At 36.5% G+C, this 23,263-nt stretch overlaps 2 protein-coding genes, 1 long non-coding RNA gene and 1 pseudogene across 3 annotated transcripts; 2 read left to right on the top strand and 2 right to left on the bottom strand.

Annotated features, from left to right (window-relative positions):
• Window positions 1–46: 46 nt before the first annotated feature.
• On the top strand, window positions 47–18,043 carry LOC137398690 (polyisoprenoid diphosphate/phosphate phosphohydrolase PLPP6-like). The gene is made up of 5 exons (XM_068084882.1): window positions 47–323; window positions 15,165–15,293; window positions 16,247–16,369; window positions 16,783–16,842; window positions 17,391–18,043. Exons 1-5 carry the CDS (start codon window positions 116–118, stop codon window positions 17,465–17,467), a joined length of 597 nt encoding a protein of 198 aa, XP_067940983.1. The 5' UTR covers window positions 47–115; the 3' UTR covers window positions 17,468–18,043.
• LOC137398779 (uncharacterized) lies at window positions 3,888–7,214 on the bottom strand (annotated as a pseudogene).
• Window positions 10,333–11,121, top strand: LOC137398749 (uncharacterized). Its single transcript, XR_010979017.1, has 2 exons — window positions 10,333–10,474; window positions 10,628–11,121. It is a non-coding gene; the product is annotated as an uncharacterized lncRNA (long non-coding RNA).
• Window positions 18,044–19,948: 1,905 nt separating the features above from the next.
• On the bottom strand, window positions 19,949–21,319 carry LOC137398203 (P2X purinoceptor 4-like). The gene has a single exon (XM_068084309.1). It carries the CDS (start codon window positions 21,317–21,319, stop codon window positions 19,949–19,951), a length of 1,371 nt encoding a protein of 456 aa, XP_067940410.1.
• Window positions 21,320–23,263: the final 1,944 nt, after the last annotated feature.

Consider the following 23,263-nt stretch of genomic DNA (forward strand, 5'->3'; position numbering starts at 1 on the left):
ATTGGGCCGACATAAAGTCACGTGGTTATATTAAAAGATGGCGCTCTTCATTCCATACATCCGGTAAATAATAGGTTTGGGTTAAGCGGTCCACTCGTAGTTGTATTCATTTGAGATGGCTACGATATTGGAACTTGATACTTGTGCTACAAAGTCACTTGCTGTTTGTGCGCATCCATCTACTTCTTGGGTTGCATTACGATTAGCCTCTAGATTGCTAGAGTTTTCTTTTCATGGCTTACCATGGATTATTTTTTCGTGCATCGGGATTGTGATGGCTTCAAACGATAAGGAAACACATCTGAAAGTGAACTTTTTATTAGGTAAGGGGATAAATAAATGTTTTGTTAGCTTTGCATGTAATGTAATTTGAGCTCAAACTTGCCTTGGTAGTGAGAAGCTTGCGCCATTACACAATAAAATGAAACTTGTTGATCTAAATTTATCGTCACTTCCTTGGCAATGTATGTGATATGACAGTAACGATATGGCTACATGTTGCTGGTAACATACAAAACTTTAGTTGAACAAGCTTTTGAATATGTCAACATTTTTGCAAGAGCATTGAAACGACTGTTCTCCCCAACTAGGCGCTAAGCTGTCATGGGGGACATGGAGGAATTATGTTATGCATAACTGATCTGAATCTACGCACAACATAAGTGTTGAATTTGCCTTGTTATTTTGACTATGTTAAGTTTGTGTGCTTTTGTTCTGTCACATGGGAACTAATTTGATTATTACTGGTTCAGGTACAAGTGAAGGTGTTAAGCTATTGTAAGCAATACTGATAATAATCATAAAAGGTACTTATCTATGCTATGTCAATATAATATATAATAATAATATATATATATTATATAATATATATATGTATTATTTTGTTTACGGATAATTAATTGGTTGTACAGTTGAAAGTTAGTCTAACTGGCTTTCAAGGGTTTTAAACAATGATGCTAAATATCTTGCTCTGCCAATTATATTCTCAGGCAGTAGACATTTCTTACAGCTATTTACTAAATTCACAATGAGTAAATGTTGGTAATGAGAATTTCAGTTTGTCAACAAAGGAACCCAGTTTATTTCTCACACCACTGTATATCTACTACTGTATATCTACTACTGTATGTCAACTACTGTATATCAAAAGTATGTCTATATAAATTTTTCCACTATGTCCATGGTTGTTATATAATGCTATCAGTATATCCTGAACTCTGGCAAATATAGTTCACCAGTAACTTCATCAAAGTTTGAATTGTCTCTAAAATTTATAAACACTTACTTTTTATAAATATATTGTTCTAGTTTACAACTTCTGATTGCTCAATAAAATTATCTAAAATTGAATGTCGGTGCTACATAGATATAATAAACCCAAACATAGATATTAATCATACTATATAATATAATAAATATATTTATTATATATAATAAATATATATATTAAATATAATGTATAATGTATATAATAAATACATAGATCTATAATGTATGTAATAAAAATATACATAGATATAATAATATGTTTTTTATATCTATGGAGTGATATAATATGTGTTACTATAACTTGCATTAAAATTACATTTTATTGCTATTAACTTTGTACACCTAAAAAAGGTATAATCATCGGAATAAATGATAAAAGTGATATCTACTAAATATCGCATTCTGTAAGCCAAATGGTAGAAATAAAAGGATGTAATTGCGGAGGCAAACTTACATTTTGACATTGTTACAACTGTTAGTAAGTTCATTTCTACTATTAAGGCTGACTGTTCTTTTTGAAAAACGGAGACTGTAACTGTAATGGGCAAGACTTGCTAAAGCTCTTGTTTTTTGAACAGTTTTCTATTTGATGGTTTATTCTTGTAGTTTTATCCTTCAGCTTGTAAAATGTCATCCCCTCTATCTCACGATAAAGGTGTATGAAACAAACAGTAATAAAATTATTTTAACCTAAAATCTATCAACACACATATTATACGCTACTAGTACAAAGGCAGCCTAGTGTGTTGGGTGAGATATCAGGCGTGACAATAAAGCATAGAGAATAAGAATACGCACAATAAATCCAAATCATAAAAAGTGAAGCATTGGTGCAGGTGTGTTCCAAGCAGTCAAAACCATTATTGTGGACTTGAAACCGTTTGTCATGAGTTCAAATCTTTTATTGTGTAACCTTTTTTTACTCTCCAACTGCGACTTCAAACGGATAGACGGGGCTCTTACTACGATGATGTCTATGTTTAGAACGTTAACAACTATTTCACGCCCTATATACTGTATATTGCTATTAAAATTTGGATTTGTAGCCAAATACAGTTTAATATATGGAATACTAACAGGGGTGCGCTGCGATGCCTGGGCAAAGCAAGATATTTAAAAACTATGATCGAGCAAATGTAATATAACAGTTTTTTTATTTTACTTGGGAGCAAATGTGTACTATGGCCTATGATGAAACTACACGGTAATAATTCAGACTATTTTCGTGATGACGCCACTCTGCATATCTTGTGACAACCTTGAATAATTTTGGAAAAAAAGTGTGATGCATTGGCAATGGTGTTAGCTCAAAGACCAAGCAATGATTTTAAAAATGTTTTGGAACTCAACTAAGTTTAGTATTTATATTAAAAACTAGCGTAGCAGCTAGTTTTTAATTTGATGGAGTAGTTATTCTCCCTTGTGATTAAAAATAGAACTAATTATTCACGGAATTTAATAATTCGCGGAATTGACTGTTCGCAAATTTTTATAACCAACGAATATTTTCATCCTGTACGGTATATATATTGTACATCAGTTATCATGAGAGACCATGTTATATACTATATATATTGTACATGAGTTGTCATGACAGACCATGTTATATGCTATATATATTGTACATGAGTTATCATGAGAGATCATGTTATATGCTATATATATTGTACATCAGTTATCATGAGAGACCATGTTATAAACTATATATATTGTACATGAGTTGTCATGACAGACCATGTTATTTGCTATATATATTGTACATGAGTTATCATGAGAGACCATGTTATATGCTATATATATTGTACATGAGTTATCATGAGAGACCATGTTATATGCTATATATATTGTACATGAGTTATCATGAGAGACCATGTTATATACTATATATATTGTACATGAGTTATCATGAGAGATCATGTTATATACTATATATATTGTACATGAGTTATCATGAGAGACCATGTTATATGCTATATATAGTGTACATGAGTTAACATGAGAGACCATGTTACACTGTATATACTATATATATTGTACATGAGTTATCATGAGAGACCATGTTATATGCTATATATATTGTACATGAGTTATCATGAGAGACCATGTTATATGCTATATATAGTGTACATGAGTTAACATGAGAGACCATGTTATATACTATTGTCACAAAGTGGTGATACAATGTGACAGGTTTGAGATATCTGGTGTTGTGATTGTATCCTGATGTCTGCACAAGGCTAAGAGTTAAGACGTCCGGGTGTAATATTGCGGCTAACTATGTATAAGTAATAATATGCAGGAGATTGCTGTGAGAGTATGATATAATCCTTTATTGCTGACTTGTAGCCATGCACGCTGTAAACTGAATTCTTAATTCTGATGAACTGCTGCAGTCAGGCTATTTATACCTCCTTACAATTATTCTAGAAACCTCCAGAAAATCCATTCAGGAAAAATCTAGTAATAGAACAATGCTTCTAAATTTATGATCATGACTCATCAGCGTATTGCGCAATAGCTATTGTCATGCTATTACATTGTTTATGATACTATATACAGCACTCAGAATCTGTGACAACTCCCCATTCAAGAGGAAATTTATAGTCAAATTTCCAGCATTAAGATTCTGAGTCTATTCTGCTCATGTAGTCCGCTCCTACGTTGTCTTTCCCTTTGATCGATTCCACCGTCATGCGATAATCCTGTAGATATAGCGCCCATCTCATCACTCTGCTGTTCTCATACTTTGCTCGATTGATGTAGGTTAGTGGTTGGTGACCCGTTTGTAGTATGAACTCCACGCCGTAGAGATATGGTAGATATTTCTTTACAGCCCATACAATTGCCAGGCATTCTTTCTCTATTGTTGAGTAATTCCTTTCTCGGTCCAGTAGTTTTCTGCTAGCATAGCTGACAGGAAATAGCTTTCCATCATGTTCCTGTAGTAGCACCGCTCCGAGTCCAGTGTCCGACGCGTCAGTCCTTAGGGTGAACTGCTTCGTTATGTCTGGTAGTTTCAGAACTGGTTTCTCGGTTATGGTCGCTCTTAATTTCCGGTATGCCTTCTCTTGCGCATCTGTCCAGATAACTTTATTAGGTTGTCCTTTTTTAGTCAAGTCCGACAGAGGACTTGTTATCGCCGCGTAATTTGGGACGAACTCTCGGTAGTAGCCCGTCAATCCTAGAAACGACCGTAGTTGAGTTTTGGTCAGAGGCCTTGGAGCTTCAGTGATTTTCTCCACATTGTCTTCCATCGATTTCAGTTCTCCCCGATCGATCTTGTGACCTAGGAACTCTATAGATGTTCCACTGAGGTAGCATTTCGTCGGTTTGATTGTGAGCTGTGCCTTGGCCAAACGAGTGAAGAGTTCTCTCAGTGCGTCCATGTAATCCTCCCATTTGGCAGTGTGTATGATGATGTCATCGATGTAGTTGTCTACTCCTGGTAAATCCTTTAATAGCTTCTTCATGCCACGTACAAATGTTGCTCCAGAGTTGACCATCCCAAACGGCATCCTGATGAACTTGTATTGTCCATCTGGAGTGACAAATGCAGTCTTCGGTATGCCATTCTCCTCTACGGGAATCTGCCAGTAGCCCTTAGTTAGATCTACCTTCGAGAAGTAGTGATCACCGCTCATCTTTTAAAAGAGATCGCTTGCTGTTGTCATTGACTCTGGATCAAACACTGTTATTTTGTTCAAGTTCCGGTAGTCAGCACATAGTCGATTGGATCCATCAGGCTTTTTCACGAGTACGACTGGTGATGCATATGGAGAGTTCGATTCTCTGATGATCCCTGTGTTCAGCATATCTTTTATATCTTCTCTAAGTGATTCTCTCACCGCATAAAGTAATGTGTAGGGTTTGGATTTGATGGGCTTGTTACTGGTTAGAGTAATCGGATGCTTGATGAGATTGCAGTTTCCCGGTCTGTCTGTGAATATATCTGTGTAGTCCTTGACGATGTCCGCGATCTGCTTTCTCTGCTCATCAGATATATTTTCTCCCATCTTCAGATCTTTCACAGTTCCGACTGACTTTCCCGAATACAACTCTGCCAGTGTGCCTTCCTCTTCTTCTACTTCTCTGATACCAGCTACCTCAGTTATTTCCTTTTCACTATCTCTCACGTAGTATTTCTTCAGCAGGTTAGCGTGGTAGGTTCGGCTTTTACCTTTGACCTGAACTCGGTATGCGTTTATCCCGACCTTCTCTTCTACGTTGTATGGTCCCTGCCAGTGCATTAGTAACTTGTTGTGGTTAGTAGGGAGCAGGATGAGAACTTTGTCACCTTCTTGAAATTCCCTTTTCTTTGCCTTCTTGTCGAAGTAATGCTTGTACCTCTGCTTATTTCCTTCTAGCGCTTTCTGGGCCAACTCCATCGTATCTTCCAGCTTAGCACGCAGATCAAACACGTGTTGGTAGCTACTCTTGGTCTCTCCATCGGCATCATCCTGTGTCCATAGCTGTCGTAGAATATCCATCGGCCCTCGTACTGTCCTTCCGTACAACAGCTCGCATGGTGAGAATCCCGTAGATTCCTGTGGGACCTCTCTGTAGGCAAATAGTGCCGGGTTTATGTATCTGTGCCACTGCCTTGGCTCCTGATGGCATAACTTTTTTAGCATTGACTTCAGTGTGCCATTGAATCGCTCCACCAGTCCATTAGCCATAGCATGGTAGGGAGTTGTCGGCATCTGCTTCATGCCGAGTAGTCTGGCGAACTCCTCCATGTACTCAGATATGAATTGGGTCCCTCGATCACTGATTACTTCTTCAGGTATTCCAACCCGACTGTAAATGTCGATTAGAGCTTCAGCCACTGCTTCTGAGCTTATCTCTTTCAGTGGAACAGCCTCGGGGTATCGAGTAGCGTAGTCCACCAGAGTTAGTATATATCTATGCCCTTTTTCACTCGGAGGGTTAATCGGTCCAATCAAGTCGACAGCGCAGCGCTTGAATGGAGTCTCAATTAGTGGAGTCCGCTGTAGGGGAACCTTCTGTACTGAACCTTTCTTTACAGTGCATTGACAGATGTCGCAGGATCGACAGAATCTCGTAACCTCATCATGTAGACCTGGCCAGAAGAAGTTGGTTAAGATTCAATCAGTAGTTTTACAGATTCCCAGATGTCCACTCAATAAAGAATCGTGGGCGTGTCTCATCACAGCGACACGTAGAGTTTTCGGTACAACTACTTGTTTTATCGGCTGTCCGCTGTTATACCCTGGGTGATAATATTCACGATAAAGGATGTCCTTCTTCACCATGAACCTGGTTTGTTGTTTGCCTTTCGTTATTGCTTCTGTAGCGTCATACAGCCTCTTTAGAGAATCGTCTTCTCTCTGTGACTTGATGAGGTCTTCTCTGTTTACTTCGAGGTTTTCATTGCTGACAACTGATAATGGTTTTTCTCCTCGTTTATTTTCTATAGCTTGTGTGCGTGTAACCACAGAACACTCCTGATCCTGTTCTGGTAGTGGATCACATGGGGATCGAGCGCCTGAAATATTTCCAAGCATTAGATCATGAATGGGTGTCTCCATAACCATCGCTGTTACATCTCCCTGATAGAATGGTGTATCGATGCTGATTTTGGCAAATGGCAGTTTTCTAGCAGTGTTATCTGCCATTCGTAGATATCCTTCCTCTCCTGTGTACTGATCAGCTTTTACCAGTGATTTCTTGACCACTACTGTGGTGCATCCAGTATCTCTAATCATCTCTACCTGCTTACCATTTACATAACCTCCAACCAGGTTTACTCCATTCTCCATTTTACCAACTTTACCTTTACAACATGCTACTTGTACGTAACGCTTTCCACTTAGCTTAATTTCATCCGTATTCTGTCCTTCTGGATTTGTCTCCCCTTCAGCCACACCCGCCTTGTGCGTAGGTGTCTTGAGTCTTCGACATTCGGCTGTGTTATGGTTATTCATCTTGCAGTGTGCGCAGTACTTTTAAGGCTTCTTATTACACCGATTTGCAATATGCCCCTTTTCGTTATAACTGTGGCCGGTGATGGTTGTCTCATTTGGAGTTGTCTTCCTTGTGAATGACATCTTGCGACCATGAGCTGTCAGGTATCGGTCAGCAGCTTCAGCCAACTCGTCACAGCTGTCAAATTTCATCTCCTTTAGATGTACAGCGAGATCCGTAGGACATGCCGCTATGAATTGTTCTCGCAAGTTGAGTTCTTTCAGGTCTTTGCAGTTTGATAGCTCCACCCACTTGTCAATGTAGGTACTGAGTCGAACTAGAAATTGTTGTGGTGTTTCGTCGTGCTCGGCTTTACTCTCTCTGAATCGCTTTCTGTAGCCTTCCTCCGTGAGATTGTAGCGTTTTAACAGAGCTTCCTTCACCTGATCGTAGTTCTTCCTATTCTCTGCCGCCATTCTAGTGTAAGTCTCTGTAGCCTTACCTTTGAGATATTGGCTCAAATGGAATGACCATTCATCTTTATCCCACTGATAGTTTTCAGCTATCCATTCAAATCGCTGCAGGTAACTATCCATGTCATCTGTTTTATCATCAAACACTGGTAGTTTGGGTTTAGGTTTATTGCTAACCCACTCTAGTCTTGTACTCTCATTTTTGGAGTCCTCCACCCTAATAGTCTCCACTTCCAGTTTTTTCATCTCGAGCTCATGCGCTAACCTCTTTTCTTCTATCTCTTTTTGCATCTCCAACTCTCTTGCTTGTTTCTGGCTGTCTATCTCCATTTGCGTCATTTGGAGTTGTCTGTTCTCAGCTTCGGCCTCTTTTTTGGCTTCTCGTTCCATCTGTCTCTCCTCGCGTCTCTCCTCGCGTTCAATCTCCGCTGCGAACTTTGGTTCGTTCTCTTCAATGAATTTGGCTAGCTCAGCATCCTTTAAAGGTTGACTTGCAACAAAATTCACATTACAGTTATTTGGTATCAAAAGATTCGCCATGTCTTACTCTATTGTGTTGTAAGTGCCAAATATGTGCGAATGTGATTACAAGCTCTTAAAAGCTCAAAAACGAACAGAAAATCGCAGCCACACGAGACCGCCCTAGTTTGGATTCGTTTTCCAAAACGGCTAAAATGTGACGTATGTGTGCTAAAACGGCTAAAATGTGTGCGAGATAGTTTATGTTTACACTTTCATGCATCCTTATTCGTCGAACTATTTTCACAAATATACTTCACGCTTGCGATAAAAACTATGTCTATTGTTCTTACGCGTCTATTTTATCGGCATCGTAATGCTGCAACTTTGAGCACTGATATCTCAAAACATAGCATAAAAATATGTTTAATTTTTTAAGCTTAGCTTGAACGATTGCATATCATTCTCTGATAAAAATGATGAGCTTTTTGGTCCGCTATGATGGTTGAAAAATGCTGTAGAAATTTTTCGCGCCGTATAGCGGGAATTGTAAGTCACATGATCAGATAATGTTAGTTTCAGTTCAAGTTTGATCTATCGCAAATAGCAAACACTATCTCATATTAAACTTGTTTATTTCAATTCGTCATAATGTCTAACGCGCCACATAGTGTTTGTGCAGCTGCCAAACTGAGAAGCACCTTTTTTTGGCCAAGAGCTGAGAAAAGACTAGACCTTCACCAGGCGTGGAGCAACTGGGTGAAGCTGGATATGACAAACTTTATTTATTCGTCTGCTTACTCTTACCTTTGTTTTCGCCAGTTCAAAGACGACATGTTTTCTAACCTGTTTGCATACTCCAAATATCACCAAAGCACGTGAGTAATTTATTTTATGAACTACTTGTATTAGTAGTTGTAACTCGGGTTATTATCTAGTATTCTCCTAATAGTACTGTATTAATCTATATTTAATATAACAATATTAATTTCATTTAATTGTAATATTATATTATTAGTATTTTATCTTTTTAATTACGTGTATTATTCTTATTATAATAACAAAACTAATTCATACTGCATATCTATCTGTAAAACGTAATATATTAATATATAATTGATAAAATAATGTTGTTTCACGATTAATTTCGCCAAATTTCTTAACCCCACTCACTTATAGATATGTTATATAAAATAGTTATTGTCATTTTCTGGTATCATCGTTAATAGCATATTAATATTATTAGTTGATTATTATTAGTATTAGATGAAGAGTTTGTGCCAACCACTAAAGACTGGGAAGAGTTTGAGCGCTATGTTGGCCAGCGTCAAACGCTCTCCAATTACATGTAAGATAGAGCTGAACTAAACCAAACTTGACAAAATATAAAAAATATCCATAGAGTTATTACTCACATTTTATGTTTACAATATCATGGATTCTGATAGGGTTTTGTAAAATCTGTGTCATGATTGCATGGCTATATATTTATTCTTTTTCTGATCAAGCAAATATGATATAATAACAGGAAATGATGTTGTACAAATCTTATTGCAAGTCAACTATTGTGTTGTGATTTCAGAACCGAATCCTCCTTCAAAGAGGAGAAAATAATAGTAAGTGTGACAGCACTCCAGCGACTATTTCACTGTCACACCTGCGCCCTCCCCTGCTCATTCACGATGGTGCGAGAAGGCGGATGGGTAGAGTTCAAGGTTACATGTGCCTCCTGTCACCGATCGTACACTTGGGAAACAACTGCCAGGGTGAACAGAGCTCACGTCATCAACCCCCTGCTGGCAGCTGCATCACTCTTTTCTGGCGGATGCCTTACGCAGAACCTCCGTTTTCTGTCGCTCCTGAACATCGCAATACCAAGTCACAGCGTTTGCCTCTACCAACAAAGATAATACTTACATGGTGTGAGTGTTAATATTTACTCATAAACTTGGAAAATGTGAGTAAAAGCTTGGCACACTAATTGAATAACAACATTTAGAAACAATTTTTTTTTGAAATGAAAATATGTCATCCTTCAAGCAAAATATATTATAATTCAAAATTCTGATTCATCATAATATAGCACAAAAAGGGGGAAGAGGATTCTACATTCTTAGACTAATGATAATGATACAAATTAATCTTGTATAATGAAGTTTTACAATATTTTACAGTGTATTGCTGAGCAGTACACCCTGCATAACGAGGGATTGATGGCAGCAATCGATTGGGAGCTTGATTTGGCAGGTGACGGTAGATGCGATAGTCCGGGGCATTGCGCACTATACAGAGCCTACACTATGATGGATCAGAGCTGCGGTTTAATAGTCAGCAGCCATCTTGTCAAGGTAAAACTTTGACAGTTTTTACTTCACAGCCTGACAAAAACCCAAATTTTTTAGTAGTTATCAATACATAAACATGAAGTTGCTCATCTAGCTAAATAGTTCATTCAAATAATGTGAAAGTAATTGTTGGTCGTAACTTTCTTTACATTGCAGTCAACAGAGACCACCAGCTCTAACACCATGGAGCTGGAAGGCTTCAAGCGATGCCAGTCCGATCTAATTTCCCACGGCCTGAGAGTGAGGTCCATTACAACGGATGTTGTTACAAAGGTTGTGTGCATACTGCAAGCTTGTGTTTTGGCTTATGCCGCAAATTTGTCGCCGTGAGCGACGGCCTCTACCTGCATGCTTGGTGTCTAAGATTCGGGCTCTTTTCCCACCAACGGATGATGAAGAAGAGTTTGCAGACTTGCAAACAAGATTTGCGGCATAAACCAAAACAAGATTGCGGTATGCACACAACCTTTTCCGAGCATTTGGCGATGGCTCTCCAAATGGGAATAGATTATCTACCAAAACAACTATTGAAAAACAATAATTGCTGATCATCAAAATAATCTCGATCTTTATATAATAAAATCATAAAACTAATACACTCTCTACTGTAGTAAGTGTACAAGCCAAATATACCAGTTCTCCTTGTGTTCCACGAGTTCAGAATATGTGTGTTCAACTGATGCATTAAATGTGTAACACAAGAATTGTAGATAATGCTTGACACATTAGCATAACCTTGGTGTTGTTGGCATTAAATGAATATCCAACTCACTATGATATCGCAGGTAATTATTCCACCTCAACTCAAGGGGTGCAGACGCCACAAATTCGTTTACACCAGGATGCATACGCAGGCATTCATGCTCCCCTCGGTGAAGGAGACAATGCGCAAACTCAGCATAATGGCAGCACAAACATTCAGGAAGAGATGGCATGTCTTGACAACGCTCGCAGGCACACCACTCTGTAGCCGGTGGTATTAGCTCCTAAAGAAATGAACAGATATGTCTATGCAACCATAGCTAATACATCAGGTCGATGTTATCCAACAGCATATCAGTGCAGCACTAGATTTAAATATTAAAATTGTTAATGTTGTCATTCGAAAAAAATCTGTAATTATTTTTTCGCAATATTGAAGCGATAATTATCATCATTAAAATCATATATAATAATATTCGTTCTATCACTCTCAAGCTAAAACTATTACTACTAGCTAGCTTGGCACATAAGAGCTGGCTAGTGGCGGTGCTTACTTGCTGGGAGGTTTTATTCTGTTGAGGATTTTCTTCAGATGGAGCGTCAGGCTCGAAACGCCAGGGTCTTAACTCTTCAGAATTTGACATTTTTTATGATCGCAACTCAGACATGAATAGTCGAACGGAATGGCCAAGCCGAAACTGTAAAGTAGCGAGCATCTATATTTGATACGGGGTCTTAGGTAAAACCCGAAGTGATTATCATAAACTATTGCTACGATAAGTTTGATATTGAGCTTTTTATTGGCCTTTCAATTCACGCGAGAACATCACGTGACAAGACAATAACCATACAGCGCGGATACGTCATCGAAATCAAGAGATTCCAATCTACGGCGGCTTTTTGTTTTTGAGCTTTTAAGAGCTTTTAATCACATTTCCACATATTTGGCACCTACCACACAACAGAGTAAAACATGGCGAATCTTTTGATACCAAATAACTGTAATGTGAATTTTGTTGCAAGTCAACCTTTAATCCAAGCTTCCCGCCCATATCCATTGCCCTCTGCATACTGCTCATACTAGTCTCCGCCATTACTGACTGTCTTTTGGTACTCTTTATGTCTTGCGTGAGTTAGACTGATATAATCCTGATCAACGGTAGATATTCCCGGAGCAGCCCCCAAGTTGTCACAAAGTGGTGATACAATGTGACAGGTTCGAGATATCTGGTGTTGTGATTGTATCCTGATGTCTGCACAAGGCTAAGAGTTAAGACGTCCGGGTGTAATATTGCGGCTAACTATGTATAAGTAATAATATGCAGGAGATTGCTGTGAGAGTATGATATAATCCTTTATTGCTGACTTGTAGCCATGCACGCTGTAAACTGAATTCTTAATTCTGATGAACTGCTGCAGTCAGGCTATTTATACCTCCTTACAATTATTCTAGAAACCTCCAGAAAATCCATTCAGGAAAAATCTAGTAATAGAACAATGCTTCTAAATTTATGATCATGACTCATCAGCGTATTGCGCAATAGCTATTGTCATGCTATTACATTGTTTATGATACTATATACAGCACTCAGAATCTGTGACAACTATATATATTGTACATAAGTTATCATGAGAGACCATGTCATATGCTATATATATTGTACATGAGTTATTATGAGAGACCATGTTATATGCTATATATATTGTACATGAGTTATCATGAGAGACCATGTTATATGCGATATATATTGTACATGAGTTATCATGAGAGACCATGTTATATACTATATATAGTGTACATGAGTTATCATGAGAGACCATGTTATATACTATATATATTGTACATGAGTTATCATGAGAGACCATGTTATATGCTATATATATTGTACATGAGTTATTATGAGAGACCATGTTATATGCTATATATATTGTACATAAGTTATCATGAGAGATCATGTTATATACTATATATATTGTACATGAGTTATTATGAGAGACCATGTTATATGCTATCTATATTGTACATGAGTTATCATGAGAGACCATGTTATATGCGATATATATTGTACATGAGTTATCATGAGAGACCATGTTATATACTATATATATTGTACATGAGTTATCATGAGAGACCATGTTATATGCTATATATATTGTACATGAGTTATTATGAGAGACCATGTTATATGCTATATATATTGTACATAAGTTATCATGAGAGATCATGTTATATACTATATATATTGTACATGAGTTATCATGAGAGACCATGTTATATACTATATATATTGTACATAAGTTATTATGAGAGACCATGTTATATGCTATATATATTGTACATGAGTTATCATGAGAGACCATGTTATATGCTATATATATTGTACATGAGTTATCATGAGAGACCATGTTATATACTATATATATTGTACATGAGTTATCATGAGAGACCATGTTATATGCTATATATATTGTACATGAGTTATCATGAGAAACCATGTTATATACTATATATATTGTACATAAGTTATTATGAGAGACCATGTTATATGCTATATATATTGTACATGAGTTACCATGAGAAACCATGTTATATACTATATATATTGTACATGAGTTATCATGAGAGACCATGTTATATGCTATATATATTGTACATGAGTTATCATGAGAGACCATGTTATATACTATATATATTGTACATGAGTTATCATGAGAGACCATGTTATATGCTATATATATTGTACATGAGTTACCATGAGAAACCGTGTTATATGCTATATATATTGTACATGAGTTATCATGAGAGACCATGTTATATACTATATATATTGTACATGAGTTATCATGAGAGACCATGTTATATGCTATATATATTGTACATGAGTTATCATGAGAGACCATGTTATATACTATATATATTGTACATGAGTTATTATGAGAGATCATGTTATATACTATATATATTGTACATGAGTTATCATGAGAGACCATGTTATATGCTATATATATTGTACATGAGTTGTCATGAGAGACCATGTTATATGCTATATATATTGTACATGAGTTATTATGAGAGACCATGTTATATGCTATATATATTGTACATGAGTTATCATGAGAGACCATGTTATATGCTATATATATTGTACATGAGTTATCATGAGAGACCATGTTATATACTATATATATTGTACATGAGTTATTATGAGAGATCATGTTGTATACTATATATATTGTACATGAGTTATTATGAGAGACCATGTTATATACTATATATATTGTACATGAGTTATCATGAGAGACCATGTTATATGCTATATATATTGTACATGAGTTATCATGAGAGACCATGTTATATACTATATATATTGTACATGAGTTATCATGAGAGACCATGTTATATGCTATATATTGTACATGAGTTATTATGAGAGACCATGTTATATACTATATATATTGTACATGAGTTATCATGAGAGACCATGTTATATGCTATATATATTGTACATGAGTTATCATGAGAGACCATGTTATATACTATATATATTGTACATGAGTTATCATGAGAGACCATGTTATATGCTATATATATTGTACATGAGTTATTATGAGATACCATGTTATATACTATATATATTGTACATAAGTTATCCATGTTCTCTGTATCCAGAGACCATGTTCCTCAAACCTAATCATAAGGGGGTTGTATTATCTGTAAATAAAGTTCAATACAGGATAAAAATCAAACTGAACAAATCTACCAAAGATAATTAAAATAGATTCTATGACCCAATATACTGTATGAGAGGACAATTCCTTTACCTTCAAGGTTTCCATTCTGTCATCGTTCATACACAGCTAGCAGTTGTAAATGATGATAAAGATGACACTAATGATCTTAATCAATTTACATTTTCCTCATTTCAGAACCGATTCAGAGACTTTTTAGAAAGTTTTCTCTCTCGTCCTTTTATTGATGTTTGTTTTTTAGCGCTGTTCCTTGACTTAGTCGTCGTGGTGATTATCAAGTCCACCGTGCAGCGTCCTCGTCCACAGCACAATAGCCCTGGGGATAACATGGTCACATTTGACTTGGATAAAAGATTTTCATTCCCTTCTGGCAAGTACGCTCAGCAAATAATTGACACAAATATTAGGATTTATTTGTCTTTTACATCAATTTATGAAAAATATAGACTGGTAGTTGTTTATTACAAGGTCTGATCCAAATGTTCCTGGAATGGTTTTGTATACACTTGCATATTCGCATGATGGAAAAACTCATTGCAGCGTTTGCTGGCAAACACCTCTGGAGTGTTGTCACAAAATTTCAGGTTGCTATGACAACGCATTCTCATTTGAGCTGACGATATGTCAAGATCTGTCAGGTGCTTCCGTCGATTTTCAAAAATTCTTTATCGTCGTGTCTAATAAACCGAAACAGCGTATTTGCATTAAATTTTGTGTGAATTTAGGGAAATCAAGGATATTATGACCTTCGAAATAAAGTTTTGACCATTCCTGAAAGCTTCCTTAAAATCCTCGCAAGCGTGAATCCTGAGCTCTTTTTGGTCATCAGTCAGCAAGCGTTGCACGAACTTTGCTGCAACTCGTCTCATGTTTAAATTGTCGGTTGAAACTTTTTGAACAGTTCCAAGCCCACGTCCAGTCTCTCCAGATATCTCTCTAATGGTTATAATGGACATATTATGGCTGACCTTGACATATCATGTCATAGCGACCTGAAATTTTGTGACAGCACTCCGGAGGTGTTTCCCAGTAAATGCTGCAATGGGTTTTTCCATCGTGCGAATATGCAATTGTATACAACTCTATTCCGGGAACTTTTGGATCAGACCTTGTATGTCATTAGTTAAAATCATCGTAATTTCTCACATGCTGCAAGATGGCTGAATGTTTGATATAATTTGACATGAGTAAGCAACTCTCTTGTGAAAAGCATCGATTACGCTTAGACTGTTGTGATGAAATATCATCTGTGAATGTCCTTCAATAATATAATCAAAGTAGGACTTATTCGTTTGTATTGACATTCATGAATTGTATTTTTAGGACATACAACACGAGCTATAATGTGTGGATGTCTATTACTGCACTGCTTTGACTTGAATTTGGTCTATCAATATGGCGTCATTTGCTGGGCTATTTCTGCTTCAGTATCTAGAATAATTCTAGGTAAGCAAGGGATTGCCTGCTCAGCTGGGAGAAGATAAATTCTATAATTGTTGTCTGATATGCTACATGTAGTTATCTGAATAAGATAGCGATGTTAGATTACAAATAGAAAGCTTTTTTATTTTTACTTTCAGTTCATTAAAGTAGAATATTACTAATTAAATTATAACTTGCATGACCAAAAGGATTTGGCTTTTTTCTAAAATGTCTTTATTTAAAATTTAAACATTTTGTAAGACATTAAATTTACTAGTTGTCCATGTGTATAAAAGGCATTCTTATTTGAAAATAGAAAAACTTTTAGTAAACAATCATAAACAGCATTTTCATGCCTGCCAGCATTTATTCTCATGCTGACATAATTTTATTTTTTAAGTTGGATTACTGTAACATTCTAGAATATTCTATTACAGGCCGTCACTATGTGTCAGATGTCGTTGCTGGTGCTGGGATAGGTTTCCTTCAGTTCTATGGTGAGTTTTGATTCTTATTGACATCACGACGCTTGATGCAGGTGCTTAAAAAGCTCCATGTATGTGATTGCTAACTAAACTTTGACTGTTTCAAACTGAGGCAGTCAGTTCAGCCAAATGTTCACATGACTCAGTTGCTGTAGGCTTTGGTAAAAGTTGGCAGTCATTTTTATACTGCAATGGCAGCTAGTCTTGTGTCACACCAATTAGGCAGCTATGTTCATGCTAGTGTCCTGGCAGTCTAGTTTTCCAGGAGAGATTTTCAGGTGTAATAACTGCTGTATATGTACAATTATTCTAAAATATCGGTGGGCAATTGATAGGGTGACTTTGTTAAAGTGTCAGTCTGGATCACTGAAACCCGTGAGCTCAAATCCTGTATGATGTAATCATTTTTCTCAGCCTCCACCCATAGCTTAAGGCAGACGAACAGACACAACTTTCATCATAGCAAAGATTATTATTGGGGAAATTTTCACTTCTATTAATTCTGTGATGATGTAAACTACGCTCATAATTAAACTACCTTTAGGTATTTCCTGTTGTAGTGATGATCCATTACCTGTGGCTAGACAAACACTATTGCTGGCAGTTTCACACACTGACTCGGTCAGTTTTTGGCTGAAATACTTCAGATTTATAGGAGCCACAAGCACCTGCTCAGACATATCATTTTGAGCAAATGTCGATCGGTACTACGTGCTAATGCTTCATGCATAGATGGACCGACAAGTTGCACTTGTATCATCAGTTCATTCCATAACAGGCCAAAATTTCTCTTGGTTTTTTGTTTAAAAAATCCGCCCTATCAAGTTTATAAATCTAGCCTGTGATCCATGGTTGCTGGAATTTGCTGTTGACGTTTTCATTCATAAGATTTTTTGCAGACCGCCTGCACAGGTTTTTCCACATCTACTTTTATATTAATATATGTATACAGAAATATGCTTGTGTGTACATCATGCTTGCTACCACACATATTTGGGCTGACAAGTTTGTAGGGTAAATTGCATGTTTCTCAAATTGTAAGTTGTTCTTTCCTTGAAAATTACCCTTTTATGAGCTGTTGATTTTATCCAGTTTGGGTTTTTAATCCTGTTTTAGATATACCTGTTTTATCACAATATTTTGTCTTCAAAGTTTTACTAAAACATTAATAAAGTAAAGGGTGTTAATCCTTTTTGTGTTTCTATCCCTGTGAGTTGTCCTCCCTCTCCTGCCTACTCTCTTGTTATTAAAAACTAGGAAGTAGCACAGTCTAACTTCGTTTTTTCAATCTCAAGTCTCTAACAAACCCAAATTCAAACAAACAGATTAATACCTTTTCCCTTTTACCGCTGAACAGAAATTTGATAATCAAACGCATGTGTAGATGTGTAGAATTGTACATTGAAGTAAACCCTACTAATCAAGGGTAGGCAACTCCCAACTCAAAGGCCAGCCCACATAGACTCATAGGCGAGCCGATAATCGGACTCGAGGGCAAGCCGATAAATAGGCTCGAGGGTGAGCCGATAAATAACTCGAGGGTGAGCCAATAAATAGACTCGAGGGCGAGCCGATAAACTGACTCTAGGGCGAGCTGATAAACAGATTTCTGGGTACCTTCTCCCAACTTTTACACCCTAGTAAGCCAATCGCAATAACTTTTGATGTTCGATCAGTAGAACTTATAGTGAATGCAGCTACGATTGATAGCAAAATACCGAAGTCAGAAACAGTGACATGAATAATCCTTGTATACTCTATTAATACTAAAGCAATAAGAATTCTTGGTGTTCAGCCAATAGCACAATGCTCAAGTCAGAAATAGTGACAAGAAGGTGACCTTGGAAAATCAAGCAGAGCTATAGTTAAATAATGCAGTGTCTTTATTGGTACTATTACTCACAGCACAAAGCAGTAACACACCCAGCAATGGCAAAACTTAAGTTTATATAGCAAACTGAGGAAAAAACCCAATGTTGATTATCGTTATTTACCAAAAGTTTTTCATTATATCCTCAAATACTCTGTAATGTACCTCTGTTTTAGGACTATTAACTATAAGTGCTGGATTGGTGGTTCAAGTAATTGGTTTATGATTTACGAATGTAGAGGACTGTATTTTAGGTGTAGATTTAATTTTGCGAATTAGACGGTTTGTTTTAGCTGGAAAACTTTAAAACAGATTATACTTATTTAAAATTTAAATTTTCAATCAGAAAACAAAATATATAAAGGTTAATCAAGTCAATGGCTGATGCTAATTGCGCAAGTCTAAAATATAAAAGTAATACAAGAGCAGAGTTATACCTAGAGCATGAGTAAAATATGGAATTCGGATGGTTTCTGATTTACGCATGCTTATATACGTTTGCCTGGTCATTATGACTAATGTCGAAACTTCCTAGGCAGTAAGCGATTAAGTAAAAAGAAGCAAATAACATTTATGCTATGCAGTGAAATAGCAGGTGCTAGAAATTTAGAATAACAAATCAGCGCGTCAAGAGTCCAGAAATCTGTTTCCTAATTATATCAAAAATGGTTAAATATAAGAGATGAGTGGTTCCATAAGAGGTGTATAGTACCCTTATGACAGGATTAATAAATATTAATATAGAAGTGGGATCACATTATGAGTTCCTTTGTCTCAGAATGACGAGTCTTAATAGGCTGTGTAATCAAGAATAACAAAAACTGGGTGCTGCACAACTCACATAGAATGAGTATTGTACATGTATATAGTATTTATATATAATATAGCATATAATATTGCAGGGTCAAGATAGTGCATCGAAAGTTTTAAGTATTAATAACCGTATTGTAACAGTGTAGCCTAAGCATATCTGTAGCTTCAAATCCATAATAGCAAATACATTGCTACAATTGGTATAAAATTATGACATATTATGAACATGTAAACATCACTTCAAAATGGAGGTACTAAGTGCGATTTGCCTATATGATATTAAAAGTGCGCAAAAATACCACTTAGAAAATCGAAGCAACAATTATGCACGATAGCAATATTGATAGAATTGTGTGAAATGAAATAGCTTGGTGTAAAGATAATTCGTAGAATATCAACTTCTAGCTATTAGTTAAGTAACTGAGGCTACATATTTTAAATGTCTGTGGAGGATGTTGAACCTGAATCTAACAATGCCTGACTTTCAGCATTCTCATCCTCATCCATCTCAGCGTCATCAACGACAACATCATCTCTTTGTTTCGGTCTACCTCGTTTGTTATAACAATGGCGACACCAGAAAATTATATCAACTATCAAACGAGCCAAACTTTTGGCTGACTTCAACATTATGAGAAGAGAAGCTGACACGATGATAACATTAATAGGAGATATTTTAAAACCATAAGCTTGTACAGTGACGATGAAAAGGATTCCCGTAGAGCGAGTTAAGTCTCTCATACTTTTGTTTTCATAGGAGTAGGAAGCATCCGTGAAGTTGTATCCATTGTCATCCATATTTTTAGTGGTGAGCTGATTGAAATGATACTCTGGAAGACATGTTTCTTCATCTTTATTTGTGTTGCAGTAATACTGAAGTCGAATGGAGACAACTCCACCATACTTTATGAGCTTCTCATACCCGTTGTTGTCGGTAGAGATGTCGAGAATGTCGGTGATTCTGAAAAACGGGCAATGCTTGTTTTGTTCTGTGTCATATTTGCATTTTGCTCCTTTATCTGTGTATAGCTGTCCATCTATGTTATTGTATGATTTTGTCTTGTTTTCTCCGTCATATGTGAAGCTGATATGTGACTTAATGAACAAGGTGAAGTGCAAGTGGCCATCCAGCACTTCAGTGGCTGCCTCGCTATCTTCCTCATCAAGCTCGTGCGGACACCAGCCTTTTACTTCACAGAAACCATTCAAGCAGTTTCCGGTAGAGATTCCATCCGGGTCTTCAGGATTGCCAGATGTTATATCAGCTTCACAATCATTTTCTGATCTGCAAGGCTTCCTACAGTCAGTGCAGTCGCTGATAGTTTGTGGTCCGGTTCTTACCCGTTTAGTAGTTAAGAAAAAGACATTATTCTCAGCAGCTGGGTGAGCGATATCAGTCGGATCCCAAGCAGCTGGCTTATTGATGAACCGCTTTGCAGCAAAATTAATTCTTGTTTTAGCCAATCCAGCAATATTAATCGTTGTACCGACATCAGCCTGAGCTTTTTCATGCAGCGAGTTTGTGCCAAGAGCAACAGCTGTGAAGGGTAGAATCACAAAAAGAGCAACCACAATCCAGTAAACGATCACAAATACCTTTGATTTATTAAGTAGCTCGACTTTTTCTTCATCGTCTTCAAGTCGTTCATACCGATCTCGATGCCATCTTTCCCACCTGCTTGATCGATAGGCTTTCTTCCAGTCGAAAACGCTCTGCACTATTTCATAGATAATAGTTGGTATTACTATAGTCAAGATATATATAAATGCAACTACAACATCAACAGGTGCGTAATAGGAAGCCATGATATCTGATCGTTCTCTCTTGCGACGAAATCTCCTATTACTATCGTAACTAGTGAGCCAAATGTGCAGCTAAAATAATTTTTCGACTTCTTAGGCTGCTGTTCAAACAGTGTAATTATTTGCACTGAACTTGGAAAGACCTTGTTTAAATATGTTTATGAGAACAATCACTCGCTTAGTTCAGTAGAACAAGACATTACAATGTGAAAGCTGATAGGCAGTGGATGCCTACAGCTCAGCCAATTATCTATATATATACTGTATATTATCTATCTATATCTCTATCTATCTATCTATCTATCTATGGGTTACAGTGTAAAGTAAAGTGCTCAAAATTAGGTCAATTAGAGGTGTGTATGAAGTTTAATAAAAACTACAGGTTAAAATACTAATTTTAACCTGTAGTTTTTAATAAACTTCATATATATATATGTATATACACATATATATATATATGTATATACACATATATATATATGCATATATATATATACATATAAGTAGTATGTAGAGAGCAGATCTACACACGTTTGCACTTAAAGTGAGATTTTGGGTACATTTTAGCCCGAGAACCTCGGAGAATGGTGTTGTCTGTTGGAAAGTTTGGGGGGGGGGGGTAGGTGTGTGAGTGTTGGGAGCTAAGGTTATGAAGTTTGAGAGGAATTGTGGGAAGGATGCGGTGCTGGTCGAGAGGAATTGTGGGAAGGATGACGTGAAGAGGGCGATGGTTTCGGGTTTCGATGCGATGGGTTTGGGGTTCGGGTGTCGACGAGTTGAGCGATCGATCGTCGAATGGTTGGGGTTGGGTTGGCGACCGGTGGGGTGAACGGTGTTATGTCGTTTCGGTTGAATGAACGCTGATGTTGGACGAGTTCGGGCGTGTCTATTCGTGGAATCGGTTAAGTCTCCCTTCATTATAAAACTCTTTAAAGATGAGTAATAAGAAAGGGGAAAGTCGAATGATTTATTCATTATGAAAAATTTCGTTCAACTAAAAGGAATATAAAAATATATAAAATTATGGAAACTATTCATAAGGATAATTCTAAAGTTTACAAATCTTGTGTAGAAGAAAAAGATAATACAGATGGATTAGTTGAAGATGCTGTATTATTACATAAACATTTTGATAACATCACTAAATCTACATCAAAACCGCTTCGACAAAGTTTGCTTCAATTTTTTGGACCGGTTTTAATATTACTTGCAATAACTGTAGCTTCATCTTTGATTGAATATTTTTTTATTCGGATTACAGGAGAAAAGATGAATGCTACTGTGAACTATGTAGAAGTATTTTTTCAAAATCTTATGAATAATGAAAGTGTGATTTTTGAAAACATCTCCTCATCATTATAATTAGTTGAAATGAAAACTTCAATGTTAGTAATTATCAAAACATGGAGAAAGACGGACTACAATCAATTGATGTGAGGTTACATTCTCCTTTCACATCTATGATAACAGGACCAACAGGATCAGGAAAAACTCAACTCGTTAAACGGTTGATTGAACAATCTCAATTAATATCTACCCCTTCTCCAATCGAAATTATATATTGCTATGGAATATGGCAGGAAGCTTTTGAGGATATGAAAGGAGTGGAATTTCATGAAGGATTGAAAGATCCGAGTACTTTTCCCAAAGATGGAGAAAATAGATGGATGATCATTGATGATCTAATGGAGGAATTATCATCAAATATCAAGATGGCTAACAATTTGTATACTCGAGAAAGTCACCATCTAAATATTAGTATTTTTACTATTACACAAAACTTATTCTTTGGTAAACTTAGAACAATTTCGTTGAATAGTCACTATTTTTTTATAGGAAAAAACCCCAGGGATTCTACATCAATCACATTTTTAGGAAAACAAGTTTTTCCTGGACAAGTTAAATATTTTCAGGAATCCTACCGAGATGCAACATCTTCACCATATT

This window comes from Watersipora subatra, chromosome 6 (assembly GCF_963576615.1).
Source record: "Watersipora subatra chromosome 6, tzWatSuba1.1, whole genome shotgun sequence".
NCBI lineage: Eukaryota > Metazoa > Bryozoa > Gymnolaemata > Cheilostomatida > Watersiporidae > Watersipora > Watersipora subatra.

Coding starts and splice junctions, on each gene's coding strand:
- LOC137398690 (XM_068084882.1), top strand. CDS start 116: ATGGCTACGATATTGGAACTTGATACTTGTGCTACAAAGTCACTTGCT. Junction 324..15,164: donor GAAAGTGAACTTTTTATTAG/GTAAGGGGATAA, acceptor TTTGTTTTTTAG/CGCTGTTCCTTGACTTAGTC. Junction 15,294..16,246: donor AAGATTTTCATTCCCTTCTG/GCAAGTACGCTC, acceptor TTGTATTTTTAG/GACATACAACACGAGCTATA.
- LOC137398203 (XM_068084309.1), bottom strand. CDS start 21,319: ATGGCTTCCTATTACGCACCTGTTGATGTTGTAGTTGCATTTATATAT.